Below are 23,267 nucleotides of genomic sequence, written 5' to 3'. Positions count from 1 at the left end.
TGATTTTATCGAGCTGTCACACAGAGCTCTTCACCTGAGCTGTCTCATCTCTTGCAGCCTCCCTGCCCTTCTTCATGGTGGAGTTCAACGGTGTCACTCCATATCGTCGTGGCTTCTACTGCGATGACGAGAGCATCAGCTACCCACACAAGGAAGAAGAAACCATTAGCGACCCGGTGCTCTGCACTGCAGGCATCTTAATCACCGTGATTGCCGTGAGTTAACGCATTTATTCTGACTGTTTTTGTGGTCTCAACGCGCCAGCTTGAAAATGGCGGACACTTTGAGTGTCCTTTCGTTTCTGATCTCTCCCCTTTCCACAGGTAGTCTACCTCTGGCCAAAAGGGTCACAAAGTTGTTGGGGATTTGGCATGGGGGGGGACAGGGTGTGCCTGTTGGGGGGCGTGCCTGTTGGGGGAGGAGGGAACGGTTAAGTAGAAAAAGACATCTTGCAATGGTTTTTAAAAAAATTAATTTAGAGTACCTAATTCTTTTCTTTTTTTACTCCAATTAACGGGCAATTTAGGGTGGTCAATTCACCTACCCGGCACATCTTTTTGGGTTGTGGGGGTGAGACCCCCCCCCCCCCACGCAGACACTGGGAGAATGTGCAAACTCCACAGTGACCCAAAGCCGGGATCGAACCCGGGTCCTCAGTGCCGTGAGGCAGCAGTGCTAACCACTGCGACACCATGCTGCCCCCACATCTTGCAATGGTAAATACCAATGTCAGACCCACTCGGAAGAAACTCCCTTCTCAATGTCAACAGAGTTTAAATGACCAATTTGTCTTTATTCGATTCCAAAACGGTTGGTTATTCAAGAGTGTGGCGACCCCTCCGCCCTGTGTGCAGCAAATTGTTGTATTTATTTCTAAATAATACATTTATGATCTCACAAGGGAGACATGGAATGAGTTGGGAGTTTTTCTACTGCAGTGAGGTAATGGAAAATGCTGACAGAGGTACTAGTGGGAAGTCTGGGATGCTGCATCAGAGGGTCCTTGTCCAAAACTCGGGGGTTTCTGATCCACAAAGGGGGAAGAATAGATATAGGGATTAATTTGATCCCAGCTGGACCATGGAGGCAGGTGTCGGGTTCACATCGCAAGGTGAGCGAAATGGTGTTGATTTGGGCCTACTCTTTCAGGATGTTCTAGGAGCAAGTCAGCTGCACACATTCTTGTTCTGGGAGGTGTCTGTTTTTGGTGGGTGGGGGGGGGGGGGGGGGGGTTGTAGGGGTGATGTTTGTACACCGTGCAGAGACCTTAGAAGATCTCGCACCATTGGCGCCTGATGGGGATGCAAAAAAACACATACTCCCAGGCGCAGAATGACGTTCAAGCAAATTTGAAATACAACTGGAGCAAACCTGCTTACACTTGAGTAAAGGTACGGTAAAGCTGCCACCGTCCCAGATGACTATAGGCTGCTTTCCCCTTTGAGGTGGTGATTTAACCTGAGGATCACCACACCTCGGGCGAGGGGCAAGGTTGAGAAGGTTTTAAGACATATCTGACAGGACAAAGGTGAGGAAGAGAGGTGTAGAGGCATAGGGAGAGAAATCTAGAGCCTGGGGCCTACACGACGCCAGGCCCGGCCATCAGTAACGGAGAGATGGGGTGTAACTGCCCAGATATAGTACCGAAAAGTAAATAGGAACCAATTTTATCTTGCGAAGCAAAACTTGAAACGCCGGCCAGGAGCCAGCATTGATGAAATGTGAACGCCTGATGAAGAAGAGGAGGGATAAGGTGAGAATGTAAAAGAAGGAAGTTGGGTTGTCATCCCCTTGGTGTTGGTTCCCAGCTTCTGCACTGCCATTTCCCTGTAAGAGAGCACCAGAATTTATGGAAATTTTAACAAGACCTGTTCAAATGGAAATAGGGAACATCTGTTCAATCTGATTGGAGGTTAACCTTAACACAAGGTTATATAAAGATGTCATTTGATGAGGAACAGATGCTGGGAATTGGTCGATCAGCAACAACTTTAACCCTGTGGGCGCTGTCACAAACCTGGAGGAGCGTATGAATCCCACCTTTTGATGCTGATTGGGGAACACGGAATAATAAAGAGACGTTGCTCAATGTCGGCAATTGCTCGCATGCCAATCGATCCCTGATCTAGTTAAATCAGTAGAGGCTATTGCTATGTGGTGAAAGGCAGGTTGGGGTATGGGGTCACGGGGAAAGGGAGGGGTGGTTGGGGGAGAGGATATTGGGAGAGTGCTTGTTCGAAGGGTCGGTGCAGACTCGACGGGCCGAATGGCCTCCTTCTGCACCGTAGTGATTCTACGATCTTATTTGCATTGAGCTCGTCAAGCTGCTGGAGGATATTTGTGGGGCAAGATATTAGCCAGGGTTTTTTTACAACTTTATTCATGGAAAGTGGGTGTCACAGGCTGAGCCAGCGTTCGTTGTCCACCGCTAACTGTGGCTTGTGAGGTCATGTCAGAGGGCACCGTGGTTAGATCCAGTAATAATGAAGGCGAGAATTTTCACCACATTATGTCATGGGGTATATTTTTAGCTTAAACATTTCGTATGAGGTCTTTGGACTTCCTGTACACTAATATCCTTTGGCAATTTAATGTAGCTTATTTGGTTGGAACAATTTAGTGAGGTCAGTGATTTTGTCAGTATCCGTTGGGCACATTGTCACTAAATCCCGTGTCCAACATGAACCTGGTCAGCAAAAGGAGGGAAGAAAAACACGAGGCTGAATTTCACAGGGGGACATATTGCTCGCCCCGCACCATTATAAAAGCTGGTTTCAAACACACCGACCTTAGGAAAAAAAACCCGTAATAACGTGGTGGGGGAACGAGCAGAGATTGGGGCCTACGCCCCTTAGTGGGGCTGGGTCCTGCTCTTGGGAGCCGCTAGCCAATCTGACTGAGGGGACCCTTGCAGCACAGTAGGCCACAGGAAACCGAGCAATGGACCCCGGGGGGGGCAGATTTTGGAGACCAGGCAGGTAGGCACAAAGGCAGCAAATTATCTTGGGGAACATGCCCCAATGCGCATAGGTCACCCTCCTAAAGAATGTATCCCCCCCCCCTTTCCCTTCTCTATTTTAACCAGTTGTGTTTTTCAAACAACTCTAACTCTTTCCCGCCTGCCCAGGCTAACTCTATTATGGCGGGGGCAGCATAACATTTGGTCAATTGGTTTGTTCTCAAACTCCATTGCTGTCAGTTACTTTTTTCCAAAATGGTGGGTGGGCTGCCAATTTCTGCACCAGTGCCCACTTAGCGTTTTATGGGTGCCAAATACTGCTACCTTTTTGACTCTTTTGCAATGGTTTTTAAATGCTGTCCCATCAGGTTCAGGTACCGCATAGTGTGCTTACATCGTGCCTCACAGCTTGTATCTTGCTTTGCACTGGGCAGGGTGTCTGAGGATTTGGGAGGGAGCCCTCAGCGGTCCTTCTGTTTGAAGGTCAAGCAAATCATAGATTCCCTACAGTGCAGAAGGAGGCCATTTGGCCCCTCGAATCTGCGCTGACCCTCTGAACGAGCACCCGACCTCGGCCCCATCCCCATTACCCCACCTGACCTTTGGACACTAAGGGCAATTTAGCATGGCCAATCCACCTAACCTGCACATCTTTGGACTGTGGGAGGAAACCGGAGCACCCGGAGGGAAACCCGCGCAGCCACGGGGAGGACGTGCAGACTCCCGCACAGACAGTCACCTGAGGTCGGAATCGAACCCGGGTCCCTGGCGCTGTGAGGCAGCAGTGCCGGCCACTGTGCCACCCCAACCGTTGGGCTGCAGTAACTTCGAATGGGTAAGAGTGCTGCTTTCTCTCACCACACAGACCTGGCTGATTTGCTAAGAGCACTGAAGGTTTTCCTGGGCTGTCTAGGCCGGTGACCTGCGACCCCTGGCTCTGCGGGGACCCCTGGAGCTGCTGACCAGTCAGTTTGGCTGCCGCTCTCAAAGGTGGGGTTCCCCCCCCCCAACTTCCCCCTGCTGAGGGGCAGTCATTCCCTGTTCACATAGGGTATCCCCCCTCAGCGAGTTATCGCTGTGGGAGGGGCCTTTGTATAGGTCACCCAGCTTGGAACTGAATTTTGTAATGTGGGGCAGCAGCAATACAACCCTCACAAAATTCAGTCCTGGGTTTTTATCTGTTTCCTCTCCACTGACGAGAGTTTATATTGGACACATAGATTTGTGACCATTGCTCCACCACAAGCCACCTGTCCGATGATGCTGACAAGCCACTAAATCCCCTCAACCAAAGAAAATAACATTAAATTACCAAAGGATATTACTGTGCAGGAAGTCAGAAGCCTGGGTAACAGCCCCATGTCTGTCTTCTTTACACTTACCCTGTTTGAACTATATTGACAAATGGAGTGTGTTCCATCACGCGCCTGCCTCCTGTCTTGTGGATAGTGGACAGGTATTGGGGAGTTAACTCACCACAGGATTCCCAGCCTCTGACCGGTTCTTGGAGCCTGGTCCCGTTAAGGTTCTGATCAATATTTTGCAGGGGGTCTCATTCATGTCATTGGACTGACTGGTTGGAGTTTCCATGCATGAGGTAACCGATCATGAAACACAGGTTTCTGGAGGTTCATGAGGCTGAATTGCCAATTTTAGCTGTGAGTAAAATGTTGATTTAGGATATGTGATTATAACATCCATCGTGTAGGATATGGTGTCACATGGGCGACACAGTGGTTAGCACTGCTGCCTCACAGCTCCAGCGACCCGGATTCAATTCCCACCTCGGGTGACTGTCTGTGCGGAGTCTGCACGTTCTCACTGTGCCTGCGTGGGTTTCCTCCGGGTGCTCCCGTTTCCTCCCACCGTCCAAAGATGTGCAGGTTAGGCGGATTGGCCGTGATCAATTGCCCCTTAGTGTCCAAAAGATTAGAGGTTAGGTTAGGTGGGGTGACTGGGTTAAAGAGATAGGGTGGGGGCCTGACCCTAGGTAGGGTCAGTGCAGACTTGATGAACCGAATGGCCTCCTTCTGCACTATAGTGAATCTATGATTCTATTCAATATGCTAATACAGTGTTGTATGTCCACGATCCATAGGGAGTCTTGTGTGACAGCTCCTTGGTTTAAACGTGTAATATGAGAGCCAACAGCAGTGTACTGTCCTATCAAATGTGGGATATCGTTAATGCTGAGTCAGCTCATATTGCTGTCAGCAACCAATTAGGTTTTGGAAAGGAGGCAGAAATTGTTCTTTCAGCAAGTGTGTTACTGCAAAGAGAGGATGTAATATGTTTACAAATTGCAGAATACACCGATTCAGTCACGCTGGCCGCAGCTAGTCCAAGTCGCATAACCTGTGATCCACAACTTGCTATTTTCTGCTGCTCATCTGCTACACTTAAGTTCTATATGACTAAGCCTTGCTCAAGTTGGTACAAAGTGTAGCCACAGTGACTTTACAAAAACAGAAAGTTCTCTGTCTTTGCTGACAGTAAGAGCATGTATACACATTGCTCCGATTTCAGCCAAACAAAATAAATGACGGCATTCGCCGGTTCATTCCTCAGGGCAATGCCGTGACCAGCCAGAGTCAAGCTGCCTGGTTTAACAATGCTTGGCATTTGACTGTCAGTCACCACCAACTGCTACATTATCCACGGTGTTATGGGCCAGGGTTTAGAGAACCCCAAAGTGTATCATGGAGTTCACCTGACCCACAACTTTTAATAGATTGTGGTATGGGGAGCACACGGCCCACTCTACAGGTGTACAGCAGAAATGGAAAAGTATTTTTTAAAGCAAAACAATGTTTATTCTATGAACTCAAGTTAACCTTTTTAAAACATACAGTGAACATCTTCGCAACCATCAATTCAAATATAACCCCAAAGAATACAACATTAAGTAATGCGTACGCTGTCCTTTTAACATCCAGAAGACTCACAAAAAACGTAACCTTTAACAGAAGCACATCAGGTTAAAGTCACTACTAAGAGCAGTTATTAGTTTTAAATCACCAAAGGATCGATTTACACTCTTTAGATTACAGTGAGAGACTCTAATACACCTTCTGGCTGTGGCTGCAGCGATCCAGCTGTGAAAATGGAAACTAAAACACACCCTGCAGCAAACAGCCTAAAACAAAAGTAAAAAGCTGACACAGCCCAGCTCCACCCACTCTCTGATATCACTGAAGTGATAAACCCCCATTTCTTAAAGGTACTCTCACTACAGATACTTATATACACACCCATTTATAAACACCCATTTCTTAAAGGTTCTCTCACATGACAACGGCAATATCTCTACCGATCACCACTCTTCTCAAACAGTTTAAATTTGTTGATTTCCCTTACATTGTGTTCTTGCAAATGTTCTTTATTTATAACATTTGTAAAAGTACATTGTGAAACATTTCAAATGGAATATTACAGAAAGTTCAATAGAATTCAACTTTTCTCCGTATGGCTTGTTCCTCTCTGAGATACCTCCATACAATTGATATTCGCAATGTACATTCCAAGGTTTGAATTCAAGTAAACCTTGCTGAAATGTGGGCGCTGAGTGACTGAGTTCATAGAACTTATCATAGAATTTACAGTGCCATTCGGCCCATCGAGTCTGCACCGGACCTTAAAGAGCATCCTACCCAAGCCCACACCGCCACCCTATCCTCGTAACCTCACCTCACCTTTTTGGACACCAATTTAGCGAGGCCAATCTACCTAACCTGCACATCTTTGGACTGTGGGAGGAAACTGGAGCACCCGGAGGAAACCCACGCAGACACGGGGAGAACGTTGTGATGCCGCTGTTCTAATTACCTGTTCTACTCATTGTTGCCGCTAATGCTCGAGTAGTAACTGCTTGGTCAACATATTCCACAACGCACATTTACCACAGTAAAGCATTTGGGGAAGGGTTAAAATGGGAGAGAATAAACCGGAACAGGTGTGCAACCATAGTCTGGCCTTCACGGAGCTGGTCTAAATCCAAATGAGGCAAAGGCGGATGGAGTCTGGCTATGGTACAACTTGGTGTGGCTTTCCGTAAGTGCAAAGTTTACACGGTTAAGCAGGGTGAGAGATTAGGCAAAGATTTTCCTCCTGCAGGAAGTTGATATGGGACCAGTTGAAAAAGAGCTGGAATAATATCCATGAAGGAAAGGACTGAGCGACAGTTGGAGATATTTGAAAGCAGAGACAGGGGCTGAATTTTCACCTTTGGAACATGAATCAGGAACTGGGACTGTTTCTGGGTCCTGAACCCACCCCAGGGGGAGGAAACAGTCGCTCGTTTGGATTTTGACTTCCTCCTCCCCCTCCCCTCCCCACCTCACTTTGCCAGAAAACTGCCAGACCACCATGAAGCAGGGGGTGGAGGTGGAATCTTTTATTGGCTGTGCTTTCACCCAGGCAGACCGATATGGAAGGGGTTTAGGCCTACCTGAAGCACTGACTCACCAGCTTACTGCAGGCAGTTAAACTGCCCCCTCCCAAACACCCACCCCATCCCATCGGAATACTGGAGGATGACATGGAACAACCCAATGAAGCCCCCACATTTCCACTGGTAACGGTCTCTTAAAGGGACCAATTGGCTGCCTGTCTCACGGGGGATGGGGGAAAAATGCTGGACCAGCCTTGCTGGCCTGTGAAACCACCTCCACCATAAACTGGTGCCGATCGTATTTTTGGGCCCAATCTGGCTGAGCTCCCAACCTGCGGGCGGGGCTGGAAAATCCTGGGCGGGATTCTCCTCCGTTCCTGCAGCCAGCCAATGGGGCTTTCCATTGTGGTCACCTCACGCTGTCGGGAAACCCGGGCCCGGGTAGGTACGCTGTCGGCGGACCAGAGAATCCCGCTGCCGCTGTTTAATGTTTGCCGACTGAGGAATCAAATGATGCTGTTGGGCGAGAGGCCACCCTGACACAATTAAACCTGGATTCTGGATGGCAGCGGTTTAATGGGATGAGTGACCATGGGCTGGATTCTCCGATTTCTCCAGGCTTTGGCCGAAGAATCCGTGGCGTTTTAAGTGGGAAAAATCAGCACGACCCCAGCACCGATCCTCCGACCGGTGAGGGGCTAGCAGCCGCGCCACGTAAAATGCATGGCCTTCCCAATATAAACGGCCGGAGAATTGCCGGGTCTGTGGCCGCCGCGCATGCGCATGGCGGCGACCTGCAGCGGCCGCACCGTACAACATGGCGCCGGTCGCCCGCGGACCCGACCTGCCAGATAGTGCCCCCCTGGACACGCCCTCGTCACCTCCCCAACAGTCCCCCCCCCCCAGCCCTCGTCATAGCCCCCCCCCCGCCCGACTGTTGGCGGCGCTGGACGTAGTCCACAGCCGCCGCACCGAATTCCCGACCACGGAGACCACACATCCCCCGCGCAGTCAGGAATTCGGCTTATTGGGGGAGGACCTTCAGGTGATGTCCTGAGGCCGTCCCAATGGCGTGTGGCGAGCTCCTCGATGACGCCGTTTTGGAGTGTGCGGAGCATCCAAAAACATGCGCCGCCCCCCAATCCCATCGTGAAAAGGGATTCTCCACCCAATCGGCGATTCCGAAATCGGGTCTGGGGATGGAGAATCCCGCCCCATGCATCTCCTCTGACTTTATTTCATCGTTCATTTTGAGGTAAAGTCGTATTTCCTTTCATTGTGTTTGATGAAGTGCGTAGCTAATTTGTTTTGGGCGGGGGGGGGGGGGGGGGGGGGGGGGAGAAGTTGTCTGTTCTGCGTTGCAGTAAGTAATCATCACAGATTTCACCAGGTATGAAATGTGCTTCATCCTGCTTCATGCCCTCTCTGGATCAAAAGGCTGTGTAATCCGCAGTAACAGATTGCTTCTGAATGTAGACCTCCCGCTCGACGGGCTAAATCTCATGGCTGAACAAACCATCTCCGTGGGGCTACAATCGCCAAACTGGAACAAGGGTGGGGGGGGGGGGCAGTGACTCACGAAGATTACCCCTGGAGTAAGCAGCTCATGATCCATAACTGATTAGGTCATACGCGTTTGCGATGGAAAAAAGAATATTGACACATTGCATTAATTAGTAACTTCAGGAGCACATGGAAATGGTTACGTGCTGGGGGCAACTCATTGAAGGTCAGGAGGAAACTGAAGTAACACAGCTAGTGTGACATGGGAGAAAATGATTACTTTTTTGCTGCAGTGTGTCGACTCTGCCGGGTGAAGTATGGGGGTGGGAGGGATGACGGGATCTGCATGATCAGCAGGAATTCCGCCGAGGCGTCCCAATGATATCATAAACCACAACTTGCGCAGTCTGTGGATCCGCCCGCTCCCCCACACCACGATTAAATCTCTTGCGTTGAATTTGTTTTGTTAATCGGTGAAATGAAATTCTACGACTACTGGCCATACTTCAGGATGTCACAAAGCTCTCGGCAGCCAGTGAATCATTTTGTGAAGCACCCGCCACTCTTGCGCGGTCAAATGCCCTGGTCAGTTTGAGCACAGCAAGCTGACCTGTTTTGGTAATGTTGATTGAGAGACGATTACAACAGCTGTAGGACAACTGGATTAAATCTCTGATCATCTGCGATTGGTGCTATGGGATCATTAGCATGAATAAAAACAGAAAACTCCGCGGGTCGGGCAGCATCTTATTTAATTCATTTTTACGGGATGTGAGCTTCGCTGGTTAGGTCAGTATTTATTGCCCATCCCTCATTTCCCTTGAGAAGGTGGTGGTGAGCTGCCTCTTTGATTCGCTGCATCCCCTGAGGTGGAGGCACACCCACCGTGCTGTTAGGGAGGGAATCCCTGGATTTTGCCCCAGCGACAGTGAAGGAACGGCCGATATATTTTCAAGTCAGGATGGTGAGTGACTTGGAGGGGAACCTCCAGGTGGAGGGGTTCCCAGGTATCTGCTGCTCTTGGCCTTCTAGATGGTAGTGGTCATGGGTTTGGAAGGTGCTGCCAAAGGAGCCTTGCTGAGTTCCTGCATGCATCGTGTAGAGTGTACACACGGCTGCTACTATGCGTCGGTGGTAGAGGGATTGAATGTTTGTGGAATGTGTGCTAATCAAACACGCTTTGTCCTGGATGGTGTCTTGAGTGTTGTTGGAGCAGAACTCCCAGATCAATAGATGTTTACACCATGAAAACAGGCCCTTCGCCCCAACCTATCCCAGTAACCTCACCTAACCTTTTTGGACACTAAGGGGCAATTTATCATGGCTAATCCACCTAACCTGCACATCTTTGGACTGTGGGAGGAAACCGGAGCACCCGACGGAAACCCACGCAGACACGGGGAGAACATGCAAACTCCATACAGTCGGTGACCCAAGGTCGGAATCAAACCCAGGTCCCTGGTGCTGTGAGGCAGCAGTGCTAACCCCTGTGCCGCCACCCGTTCCATTTACTGACTATTGGTACGAATCCCACTTGAGGATTTGACCATACAATCCAAGTTCACATTCCAATACCGGGAATCGTATTGTCAGAGGTGTTAAACTGCTGCCTTGGCCTCCTGTTATTTGGAGTACAGGTGGATGATAACAAAGCCATGGCACTATTCAAAACTTCCCGGGTATTATCCGTGTCCACATCTGTAAGGGCAGATTCATTGGGCACGGGGCACATTGCTAACCGTGGGATGTTGCTGGTTGATAGGGTCGCCAAGTCTTTTCCCTACCACAAGCCAATTTGCCACCCGTCATTAATTGTCTGAAATGTTTTGAGAATATGAGGTGTTGCAGAAGATGGCCTGGAGATATTTGTACATTGATTCCCAGAAACCTTGCAGTCTCTTGGGCAGACTGTACCGTAGTGACTGGTTTTTAACATTATTTTGAAGGAGTCCTCATGAACCCTGGCCCTCCCTGGCACCTTGCATCTACATCTGTCTAGGACTGCAGTAAAATCTGTTCAAACTCCTAAAGCTGAATGGCTTTCTACAACTGGAAGAACACAACTGGGAGGGTCGGAGGATTGTGACACAGGAAGACTCACTAGAACATGGAAGGATCGGGCAACATTCTGAATATTGCATGCGAACACTAACTCTGTGATCTACCTGGAAAGTGCAATGAAGCAAGATATTACCTGCACATCCATTGCTCTTAACTAGAACACAGTAAGAAGTCTTACAACACCAGGTTAAAGTCCAACAAGTTTGTTTTGAATCACTAGCTTTCGAAACATAGCTCCTTCCTCAGGTGAATGAAGAAGTGGGTGCCTCTTCATTCACCTGAGGAAGGAGCTGTGCTCCGAAAGCTAGTGATTCGAAACAAACCTGTCACCCCAGTCCAAAGCCGGCATCTCCACATCTTAACTCGAACAGAACAAACCCCAAGCCCTACACACTGTTGATCCCTGCTAAGTGCACTTTCTCGCACAAGAGGTTGTTCTTCCAGACCGAAAGGGGTTAAACCAGCTACAAAGCTGCGTCAGCAGTTTGTCCCTGTAAAGGAATTCCTGTCGTTATTTGCATGTTCGATGTCAACTGCACAGGCCCACGTTTCATGCTGCCTGTGTGATTAACGATGTGGGGACGGAGCTGGTGCTGAATTCGTACGCCGCAGCATTTATCTTGGCGTTGGACCCTGACTGACGTCACAACTATCAGTCCTTGCCTTGGATTCTGTGGATCTCACACTGGAAAAGGTCTGTGGAAAACACAACTGGGAAAAAACACAAATAGAATCTTGCTTTATTTGGTAGGGATGTTTATTTGAAGGCAGCACAAAGGTCAGCGTGTACCTTAAGCACACAATAATGATATAATTTACTAACTGCACAAATACAGTGCCAAAACTTTGCTTGTCAGCTTCCGGCACAGACCTAGAATGCCTTAAAATAACAATAGCCTTGTCTGTGTTTGTGTCCTTGAATTATAGTAACTAAGTCGTAAATGTTCAATGAGGCCACAGGGACCCAAGTATGAGTTACATAGAGTTTGAACTGTGGGATCAGTTTGAGATTAAACCCTTTTGGGGTGGGGTGGGGAGAGAAGGTAGCAAGCCACATTGAGACTCAAACTCTTGTTCCGAAAGCTTGCATGTACAGGGTTCGCAGCCACACTAACGGTGATGGGACTTTAGTTCGAAAAACTCAAGTTCAACCCATCTTCCCCTGACCAGGCTGATTTTGTAAATTCCTGCCCAAACTGGTTTTTTTTCATAGAATTTACAGTGCAGAAGGAGGGCACCCGGCCCATCGAATCTGCACCGGCCCCCGGAAAGAGCACCCCACCCAAGCCCACACCTCCACCCCATCCCCATAACCCAGTAACCCCACCTAACACTAAGGGCAATTTTGGACACGAAGGGCAATTTATCATGGCCAATCCACCTAACCCGCACATCTTTGGACTGTGGGAGGAAACCGGAGCAACCGGAGTCTGCACATCCTCCCCGTGTGTGTGTGGGTTTCCTCCGGGTGCTCCGGTTTCCTCCCACAGTCCAAAGATGTGCGGGTTAGGTGGATTGGCCATGATAAATTGCCCTTAGTGTCCAAAATTACCCTTAGTGTTGGGTGGGGTTACTGGGTTATGGGGATAGGGTGGTGGTGTTGACCTTGGGTAGGGTGCTCTTTCCAAGAGCTGGTGCAGACTCGATGGGCCGAATGGCCTCCTTCTGCACTGTAAATTCTATGAAAAAACCCACGCACACACGGGGAGAACGTGCCGACTCCGCACAGACAGTGACCCAAGCCGGGAATCGAACCTGGGCTCCTGGAGCTGTGAAGCAATTGTGCTAACCACTGAGCTACCGTGTTAAGGGCAACCAGAAAAAAAAACCTCGGACTGCCACGTTCCATGACAACACCCCAGCCCACTGCATCCTTCTGACCATTCTGAGCCGCCCCATGTTCCCCAGTGGCGACCATAGTAAGATGAAAGGGGGGGGGAGGGAGGATGGTAAACCTTTGCAAAACTTTACCTTTTCCTTTCTTTCTCTTTTGTTCACCCCGCAGATTGTTGTTGGCGAAAGCTACAGAGTCCGATTCCTGAATGAGCAAAGCAAGTCGTTCGTCTCGAACCCCTATGTATCTATGATCTACAAACAGGCTGGCAGCTTCCTGTTTGGCTGTGCCGTTAGCCAGTCCCTCACTGATTTGGCCAAGGTTGCTGTTGGGAGATTGAGGCCCCATTTCCTGGATGTCTGCAGACCAGATTTCACCAAGATTAACTGCTCCCAAGGATATATTGAGGATTACGATTGCAGTGCGACCCCTTCAGCAGAAACAGAGGCCAGGTAGGAGGGCCTTATTGATCTGGAGTTTTGCATTTTTTATTAAACTGATGACTCTCTCTCTTTCTCTCTCTCGCTCCTTTAGCTTAAGACACGGGGCGGATGCCATGCTCTGTCACTGCCATACTGGTTGGCCACACCCGCACATGGTGGTAGCGATTGGCCGGCACGATTACAGAGCCAAAAAGATCCACAGGCCCCAGGTTTTCAAGCTGGATTAACTGTTCCCAGTTTAAAGAGTAATTGATTGTTAAAATTGGCTTTGGTGACTTGAGTCATAGAAAGGGGGAGGGCAGCACGGTAGTGCAGAGGTTAGCACTGCTGCCTGACGGCGCCGTGGTCCCAGGTTCGATCCCGGCTCTGGACCACTGTCCGTGTGGAGTTTGCACATTCTCCCTGTGTTTGGGTTTCGCCCCCACGACCCAAAGATGTGCCGAGTAGGTGGATTGGCCATGCTAAATTGCCCCTTAATTGGAAAAAAATGAATTGGGTACTCTGAAATTTATTTTAAAAAATGAAAGGGGAGGGTGAAGTTTTGCAAAGATGGTACCAGGGATGTGAGGATATACATATCAGAAATGGATGAAAAACTGGGTCTCCCTTGGGAGGGTGGGGGAAGGGAGATAAAAAGGCCCCTGCTGATCACTGTCCAGTGACCTCTCCTGGAAAGTGTGTGTGGACGGTCAAGTGAGAGGAGCATGCGGCCTGACTCACGGAAATCTCCAGAGCAAGCAACCAGCAGCATCAGAAGGCAAAACGGGAATATTTTGCAATTATTTTCTCTCTGATACAAAGCGTTTGCCCTGAACCTGAGTGTCTCACTCCGAGCTCTTGTGTTTTATTTTTAGGAAGTCTTTTTACTCTGGACATGCCTCCTTCGCAATGTACACCCTCCTCTATCTGGCGGTAAGTATCTTATTCAGCATCTTCCATTGGACTTACAGGGTCTAAATATGGATTGACACAATTGAATTATCATTGAAATATGCCATGGAGCAGGTGGAAGGAGATAATCTTTTCAATAAAATTCTGATATATATTTACAAGTTCATAAATTCAGACATTTCCTTACTAGAACTGATCAACTTTAAGCTGATTTGTTTGGGTTTGCAGCAAGTAGGATTCTAATTTTGTCAGAAATGCACAGCATTGACGCCAGAGTCTTGTCATTAAAGTGGGCCTTAAATCCATGAAACAGAAGCAACAGAAGGTTGTTCACTGTGGCAGCATGATCCCAGTCCATCATTCTCTCTTGGGGCGGACATGTCGCTCGTAGGCCTGACATCAGACTCTGGAAGCAAGTGTTTTACTTGGCCGTGACAGGAGATCACAGGAGGACAGCAGAAATCCTTGAAGGAGGCCCTTGGAGAATCCCTGAAGATGTCAACTCACGGGCGTCCCTGGTTTGTGCCCGACCAGAATGGAAAAGGCTCATTTGGGAAAGTGACGAGTACATTGAGAGTCTTTGTCGGGAACGAGCAGGGGCGATGCTGAGGTGTCGGATGGAACGCACCAATACTCCAAACAAATTTACCTAAAATAGAAACAGAAAATGCTCGATTAACTCGGCAGGTCTGGCAGCATCTGTGGGGAGAGAAACACAGAGTTAATGTTTCAAGTCCATTGACCCATCTACATAACTGAGAATAGAGAGAAATGTGATTAATTATATATTGGGACAGGGGGGTGGGGCAGAATGTGTCGGTTCAAGATAAGGAGAGATTGACAAAGATGTTCTGGACATGAGACAAAGGGTCGTTAATTGTGCACGGGCGGCATGGTAGCACAGGTGTTAGCACTGTTGTCTCACAGCTCTAGGGTCCCGGGTTCGATTCTGGCTTGGGTCACTGTCTATGCAGAGTCTGCACGTTCTCCCGTGGGTTTCCTCCGGGTGCTCCGGTTTCCTCCCACGAGTCCCGAAAGACGTGCTTTTAGGTAATTTGGACATTCTGAATTCTCCCTCTGTGTACCTGAACAGGCGCCGGGGTGTGGCGACTAGGGGCTTTTCACAGTAACTTCATTGCAGTGTTAATGTAAGCCTACTTGTGACACTAATAAAGATTATTATTATCAATAGTGGCAAAGGTAGGATGGCAGAATGTGTTGATAAGAAACCAGAGGTGAGTGCACAGTGGGGACAAAGCAGAACGACAAGGACAGTGGCTTTGTGGAGGAGGGGTGGATAGTGTTGGGACAAGCTAGGGGAACCGAATAGAGAAAACAAAGGGGCGTGGGGGGTCGGAGGGGGGGCGGTCATGATGGATGGGAAAGTTCACAGCCTGAAGTTGTTGACCCTTCCAGCACCACCACCTGCCAGAGTCTGGAGATCGCACATTGCCTTCCGGATGGCTGATAAACCCATCGAACCGGAATGGGCACAAATTAACTGTAATTTCAGGGAACTGCCTTGGAAGAAGACGATCCTATCAAACATCAGCCTGGAAGTCACCATGCATGATGTTGGCTTATGAATGGTTAGCGCCTTTCAGTGACCAGGCCAACAAGCGTGTACACCAGTGATTTTGAGCCAATTTGCTGCCCTAGAAAGTTTTCTGTGGCGATGACCCCAGCTGAGGGTGTAAAATTAACTGAAAAATGTTCTTTCCACCTTAGCTTCATGAGGCAAAATTAACCAAGTTTTATCAACGTGTTGCCTGGATTTCATTCAACACTAGTGCTGGCATGCAGAGTAAAACTGAATCTCAGAAACAGTACATTCACTGTAAACTGCATTGTCAGCAAAGTGAGAGCCTTGGCAGGCGACATATGTGAACACATTTTTCCCTTAAACGTAATCAGCTTTTGAAATAAATTACCACAGAACAATATCAAAGTCAACAGTATAAATAGCTTCAGGAAGGTCCTGGATGCCCAGCTGGGAAGAGAAGGGATTCAGGACTGAAGGACATTTAACTGGGCTGTTCTTTGGCAAAATTGACACATTTGACAGGCCCAGAACGTTTTCTGTTACCAGACGCACCTTTGCCATGTAACCTGTTTTCGATAAGTGCAGCAACTAACGACTTTTTATCTTTCCTCTGGGAATGGGCCGTGCTCCTTATAATAAAGCCATATTGGTCTGAATCAGAAGGACCAAGAGTCCGAAAGTGCGGTAAACTGTTATCGGTTTGCATGAGAGATGCTCACATGGGCCGGAATTCTCCAACCGTTCACTGGTCACTGTCCACGTGGAGTTTGCACATTCTCCCCGTGTCTGCGTAGGTTTCACCCCCACAATCCAAAAAGATGTGCCGGTTAGGGGAGTTGGCCATGTTAAATTGCACCTTAATTGGGAAAAAAATAATTGGGTACTCTAAAGTTACTTGCTTTTAAATGTATTCACAGGATATGATGGTCGTTGGTTGAGCCGGTATTTGTTGCCCCACCATAATTGCCCTTGAGCAGGTGGTGGCCAAGTGCCTTCTTGAACCGCACAGCACATGTGGAAGTAGGGTCCGCTTCGTGCTACTTCGCTATTGCAGTTTAATGCAACTGAGTGACTTGCTGGGCCATTTCAGAGGGCAGTTAAGAGTCAACCACATTGCTGTGGGTGGGCCTGGAGTCACATATCGGCAACGTTGGGCAAGGATGGCGGGTTCCTCCTCGTAACGCCATTCGTGAATCTTTGATTTGATTTTTGATTTGATTTGATTTATTGTCACATGTACCGAAGTACAGTGAAAGGTATTTTTCTGCGGCCGAGGGAACGTACACAGTACGTGCATAGTAGGCACAAGAATAATCAACAGAGAACATTGACAAATGGTACATCGACAAACAGTGATTGGTTACAGTGCGCAACAAGGGGCCAAACAAAGCAAATACATGAGTCTCAAATCTGTAAGAAAACATAGAAGAACATTGTTAGTAACTATGTAAGAAGAGGAAAATAGTTTTCGTAGGTCAGAACGCTGATAGGAGATAAAAGAAAAGGGACGGGGAGAGAGCTCGCCATCTTGAATCAGACGGGTTTTTGCAACAATCCCACAGTTTTGCGGTCGCAGTTACTGAGACGAACATTTTCCACCAGCTACTGCGGTGAGATTGGAATCCGTGCCTGAGGGGGCCTCTGGGTTACTACCCAGTAACATTATCACTATTTTACCATTCCAATTGCCTTTAATGTAATAAAACGTCCCAACTTCGCAGGGTGTTACGCAGCAGTACTTGACACTGAGCCGTGTGTGCGGGAAAGAAGGACAAATGACCAAAGGTGTGGTCAAAGATGGCGGTTTTAAGGCGGCACGGCGGCGCAGAGGCTAGCACTGCTGCCTCACGGTGCCGAGGACCCGGGTTCGATCCCGGCCCTGGGTCACTGTCCGTGTGGAGTTTGCACATTCTCCCCGTGTCTGCGTGGGTCTCACACATGTGCAGGGTAGGTGGATTGGTCACACTAAATTGCTCCTTAATTGGAAAAAAAGAATTGGGTACTCTAAATGTATTTTTAAAAAGATGTTGGTTTTAAATGAGGAGAAAGAGGCTCTCACTACGTGTGACTAATTGTATACAAAGTGTGGAGCATGAATTACACATGTGGGCAATGTACGTTTGTTTGTTCCTGTTTAATAGATGAAAATGACTGAGCCTGGTGATCCAGCTGCTCTGCAGGTTAGGACTGCACTCGGTAAAACAACACATCTTGTGCCTCATGATGTTTAATGCAGGAGACCGCCACTTGATATGATTCTGATTAATATAATGTTCCACTTCTAGCTTAGCACACTCCTTACTCCCACGCACGCTGACGAGCTTGCCTTTCAGTGATGCAAATACAGAAACATTTTTCTCTACTCTCCCCACATCCTGTCTGCAGCCTCCAATTGGATCCAGCCCATTCTGTTTACACATCATTTACCTTCAGGGAAAGAATTGGCAAAAGGTTTCATGTAATGCGGAGCCTATCTCTTTTGGGGATTGTTATCAAACACTGACCTATTGTCAGCTCCGGAATGTTCCTCAAACCTACCGATACTTCCGAGGTGCCTTTAGCCTTTGAAGGGTGCGTGGTACAATTCTTAGCTTATTGAGACATCCGAACTCTGAGGTAAATGATGTGATGCCCTCCTGAATTCCCTCTGCTTCATCTTGTTCGTCATTCCCTGGTGTCTTTTTTTTGTTATAATGGCTGCAAGATTTGATGGCCCAAAGAAAGATGGCAGGAGATGATATGTCTGACTTCGCCTGTTGAGAGACCAATCAGAATGCGTGGCCCTTTGTGAGGGAATGTAATGGCGTGCTGGGAACAATAGGTAAACTGCCTATTTGCGTCTCTGGCCATCTCTTACTTTTACGCAAACCATTGATCTTCACAGTTCACCTGCCTTGCTTGACAACAGCTGCAAAATCGGGATTCTCCCCATGCCTGCCGGAAAACGGGCGGGAATCACTCCGGACATTTTCCTCAAGTCCAGGGTGATTCCCCGTTCTCCAGGGGGCTAGCAGGCCTCGGGCGTGCGTGCCACAGCTCTGGCTGCCAGCGGGGCCCTGCTGAACAGACTGCGCGGCCGGGCATGAGCGCGGGCGCCGCGACATGGCGGAGCTACACAGCGAGCCCGTACGGAGGAAGATAGGTCGCTCCCGGATTGCGATGGCCCGTCGATCTGTGGTCCCCGATTCCGGGCCTGCCTGACATTGAGGCCCCCCCCCCCCCGGTGTCCGATCCCCCACGCCCCCCCCCACCATAACACCCATCAGCCGTGACTCCGAGTTCCCGCCGGGTGGAACCACATTACAACCATGCCGGCAGGACTCAGTGGGCACTCAGCCCGTCGAGTGCAGAGAATCGCAGGTGGGGCCTTTTCCAACGGCCCCCGACCGACGTGGCGTCGATCACGCGAATGGCGGCAATTCTCCGGTCGCGGAGGTTCGGAGAATCCCGCCCATGGTGCATGACCTGCTCTCTGCTGCCGCCCTGGGCTGAAGACTCAACACAGCCTAATGCATCACCATGTAAAAGGCGGAGCGGCCACAATTTTAGATGTAAAAGCAGGTAGCGGCTGTTGGGTGCTTGTCCCGTGATCGGAACCACCGCAGGAATGGCAGGGCCAATCGCTCCCGACACCCGTCCGCGACTCACCTGCAGGTCGCGACCCTGACTTTGAAAAATACCCTGTGCTGGAGGCAGAACCCCTCGGTCCATTCAGAAGGCATCCGGATATGCACCTCAACCTCCGTAACCTAAGGGGCTATGAACCAAATGCTGGCAAGTGGGATTAAGCTGGGGCAGACACGATGGACCAAGCGACCTCGATCTGTGCCGTAAACGTTCTAGGATTCCATCTTTGGACCTTCATCGTTCAAACGAGATTCTCTGCGTGTTTACCTCGTTGCAATTTGGTGGATCTTGCTGTGCGCACGTTGGCAGCTACATCTCCCCGCGTTATGAACCACAACCGCACTTCCAAAGCATCTAATTGCCCCCAAAATTTTACAGTATCCGCCAGAGAAAAGCAGAAAACGCATCCGAAGGCCTGGAAAGTGGATGCATTTGCCGAAAAATTGAATTTTGACATTGGCTGATCCTTGTTGTGGAAGCTTGCAGCAACTTCCTGCCAGGAAGCAAAGTAGAAGAAAAGCATAAAACAAAGACAAAGTAGAGAGTGTGGGGAGGGGGGGGGGCAGGTGGGCCAGATATGATGTACAAAACTCAAATTAACATCAACGGTTTGACAAATTGGAACCAAGGCAGCACTTTCACAAACATACATTTGTGTGGATGTTCTGGACTGAGATACAAATCCACCACGAGATCTTCTAACATCTATCAATGGTGGTGTTCAGGCCTCTTTTTATCCGAGATTTCATTTGATATTTTGCACTGGTCCACTTCAACCCTGAGAGCTGAGTGTCAGTGATCGCAGGGACAATGTAATGCAGTTGCACATTTGGCACGCCGTGTCTGAGTCGGGAAGTCAGTCGGTGGGAAACCTGAAGCAATTAACCAAGCAGGAAGACGACAAATTGTCGCCCCCCCCGCCCCCTAAGAAAATTGACAATGCTTCAGGCTGAACTTTGCCACAATGCACGGACACACCCATCTGAATACTTGTTGGAAAATTGTGTTTGTGAGGAAGCTGTTCACGTTTGTCCCTTTTAAATAGGGTAGAGTTCCCCTTTGCAGAGAGCTTCCCTTTCCAAAACAAAACACAAACTCTTTCAAGCTACTCCTTCCTTCACACACGAGCTGCTCAACGCTAAAAATTCATCTCTCTGGAGGCTGTTGCGAGGGTGGGGCCGGTATGACAGGACTTCCAAATGTCGACCGAGCTTGGTGTAGATCACTTACTGCTCTCCAGTGCCAGAACTTGCTTCCTGTGGTGCTGGATTCGCAGGAGGAGAGACCTGACCTGAGAATGAACGACCCTGTGATAAGGTTACACGGTGAAGGAAAAAAACTGCAATTCTGGGCACACAAAATGGCCACCTCCTGAATTCCGTGCCTCCACCATTTTGTTTCATAAATTTAGAGGAACCAATTAATTTTTTTGACAATTAAGGGGCAATTTGGCGTGACCAATCCACCGAAGCTGCACATAATAATAATAATCTTTATTATTGTCACAAGTAGGCTTACATTAACACTGCAAAGGAATTACTGCGAAAACCGCCGAGTCGCCACATTCCGGCACCTGTTCGAGTATACAGAGGGAGAATTCAGAATGTCCAATTGACCAACAGCACGTCTTTCGGGACTTGTGGGAGGAAACCGGAGCACCCGGAGGAAACCCACGCACACACGGGGAGAACATACAGACTCCGCACAGACAGTGACCCAAGCCGGGAATTGAACCTGGGACCCTGGCGCTGTGAAGCAACAGTGCTAACCACTGTGCTTTGGGTTGTGGGTGTGAGACCGACGCAGACACAGGGAGAATGTGCAAACTCCACACGGACAGTGACCCACGGTCGGAATTGAACCCGGGTCCTCCGCGCCGTGAGACAGCAGCGTTAACCACTGCACCACCATGCTGCCTCCTCCACCAATTCTCTGCGACATTCGTTGTTGATTTCTTGCCGAGACTGCATTCTCTATGCGCCGCCCCGATTCCAGTAACCGACTTGCTTTCCTTGGATTTGGTTTTCCATAACCCTGCTGGGAATCTTTCATTCCAGTCACTCTTGCTCTGCTGCTTCCCATGGGCTGAAGTGGCCAAAGCTGTGATTGCCGGTTCCCATCTTGTGCGCCCCTCAGTTTTAAAAAAACAAATTTGTTGACGGGGTGTGAGCATCGCTGGCTGGGCCGGCATTGATTGCCCATCCCTAATTGCCCATGACCTGAGTCAACCACATTGCTGTGGGACTGGAGTCACAAATAAGCCAGACCGGGCAAGGACGGCAGATTTCCTTCCCTGAAGGACATTAGTGAAGGAGATGGGGGTTTTCGACAATCGGCAACGGTTTCATGGTCATCATTAGATTTTTAATTCCTGATATTAATTGGATTCCAATTTCATCGTCCGCCATGGTGGGATTCAAACCGGGGTCCACAGAGTATGCCTCAGGGTCTCTGGATTACTAGTCCAGTGACCATCCACTTTGCCACCGTCTCCCCATGGAGCTCGGGCCCCCCGGTCTCTCTTCCGCACTGGTAACATTTCGCCCTCCCCTGGCTCTTTAAACCTCATCCCTAATTGGTCCATGTCTTTACTCTGACCTTTCACCTCTCTCCTGTAAACAGAAGTCCCTCTGGGACCCTTTGTTTGGATATTATGGCTACTGCTCCAACCCTGAGCTGCTTGCGCCTACCATGAAAGCAAAAATACCACAGATGCTGGGAATCTGAAATAAGATCAGAAAATTCCGGAAATAGTCAACAGGTCATCCAGCATCTCCGGAGAGAAAATCACAATGAACATGTCTGTTGCAGTGAAAGGTCACATCCTGAAACAACTGTGGTTTCACTTTAGGGGCTGTTTAGCACAGGGCTAAATCGCTGGCTTTGAAAGCAGACCAAGGCAGGCCAGCAGCACGGTTCAATTCCCGTAACGGCCTCCCCGAACAGGTGCTGGAATGTGGCGACTAGGGGCTTTTCACAGTAACTTCATTGAAGCCTACTTGTGACAATAAGCGATTTTCATTTCATTTCTTTCCCACAAATGCTGCCCGACCTGCTGTGTATTTCCAACACTTTCTGTTTTGTTTTCATTACCTGCACCTCCCTTTTTTTCTTTTCTCCACCACTCCTCCCCCATCCTCCTGTCCTCCTCTGCCTTCCTGCCGACCCCTCCCCTTCCGTTCCTCTCCTATTGGGGGACTTTTCCCCTCAATAGCGTCAACTCCAAGCCATTCCCACCCCTCTCCTCGCCTATTCTCCAGCTGAGGGGGCTGGACAGAATCGATAAGGGAGAAACTGTTCTGCCCTTAAAGGATCGAGAACGAGGGGGACACAGATTTAAGGTGAATCACAAAAGAAGCAAATGCGAAGTGAGAAAGAACTTTTTCACAGGGAAGTGGTTGGGGGCCTGGAATGCACTGTCTGCAAGTGTGGTGGAGGCCGGTTTAATCGAGGCATTCAAGAGGGCTGATGGCTGTTTTGTGCAGGGGCACAGGGAAAGGCAGGGGAATGGGCACTAAGCCATGCTGTTCAGCTGGAGAGCTGTGCAAGGAGGATGGGCTGAGTGGCCTGCTCCTGCGGCCGTAACGATTCTGTGGCCATCCAGCTTCGATAAGCGTGCAGCTGCCCACTGTGTTCCTCGTGACATTCTCCCGGGAGACGTTGAGGCTGCTGTCTCTGTCTGCTTGTGAGTACCTGACATTTCTACCCTCATTCCTCACTGACACCCCCCCCCCACCCCCCAAGACCCAGTACACCTGTCACTGTCACATGGAAGATCATTTTAAATTGGAATAAGGAGCTAAAAATGAATTGTCAGTGTGTCACATACTGACAGCTATCCTGAATTGCAACAGCCATAGCACAATGCCACAAATCCTTGTTATGTAACTGGCTCAAGGCGGAGTCTCGACCAGGAGACATGAAAAACCCATGGTCGTAAATTCCCAAACCCATAGTCATAAATTCCGCCTTCTGTATTCTGGGAAGGCAAATGGGTTCTCGATTTATTATCTCTG

General features: G+C 49.1%; 1 protein-coding gene across 1 annotated transcript in view; it reads left to right on the top strand.

The window, feature by feature from the left end:
* The window catches only part of LOC140403294 (phospholipid phosphatase 3-like), an 84,999-nt gene that overhangs the window by 46,875 nt on the left and 14,857 nt on the right, over positions 1-23,267 (top strand). Inside the window, exons 2-4 of the mRNA XM_072491111.1 lie at positions 58-215; positions 12,919-13,199; positions 14,045-14,102. Coding sequence (XP_072347212.1) covers positions 58-215; positions 12,919-13,199; positions 14,045-14,102 — 497 coding nt within the window. The remainder of the gene's footprint in view (positions 1-57; positions 216-12,918; positions 13,200-14,044; positions 14,103-23,267) is intronic.

This window comes from Scyliorhinus torazame, chromosome 27 (genome assembly GCF_047496885.1).
Source record: "Scyliorhinus torazame isolate Kashiwa2021f chromosome 27, sScyTor2.1, whole genome shotgun sequence".
Classification (NCBI taxonomy): Eukaryota; Metazoa; Chordata; class Chondrichthyes; order Carcharhiniformes; family Scyliorhinidae; genus Scyliorhinus; species Scyliorhinus torazame.
This window is presented reverse-complemented; position numbering and strand designations above follow the sequence as displayed.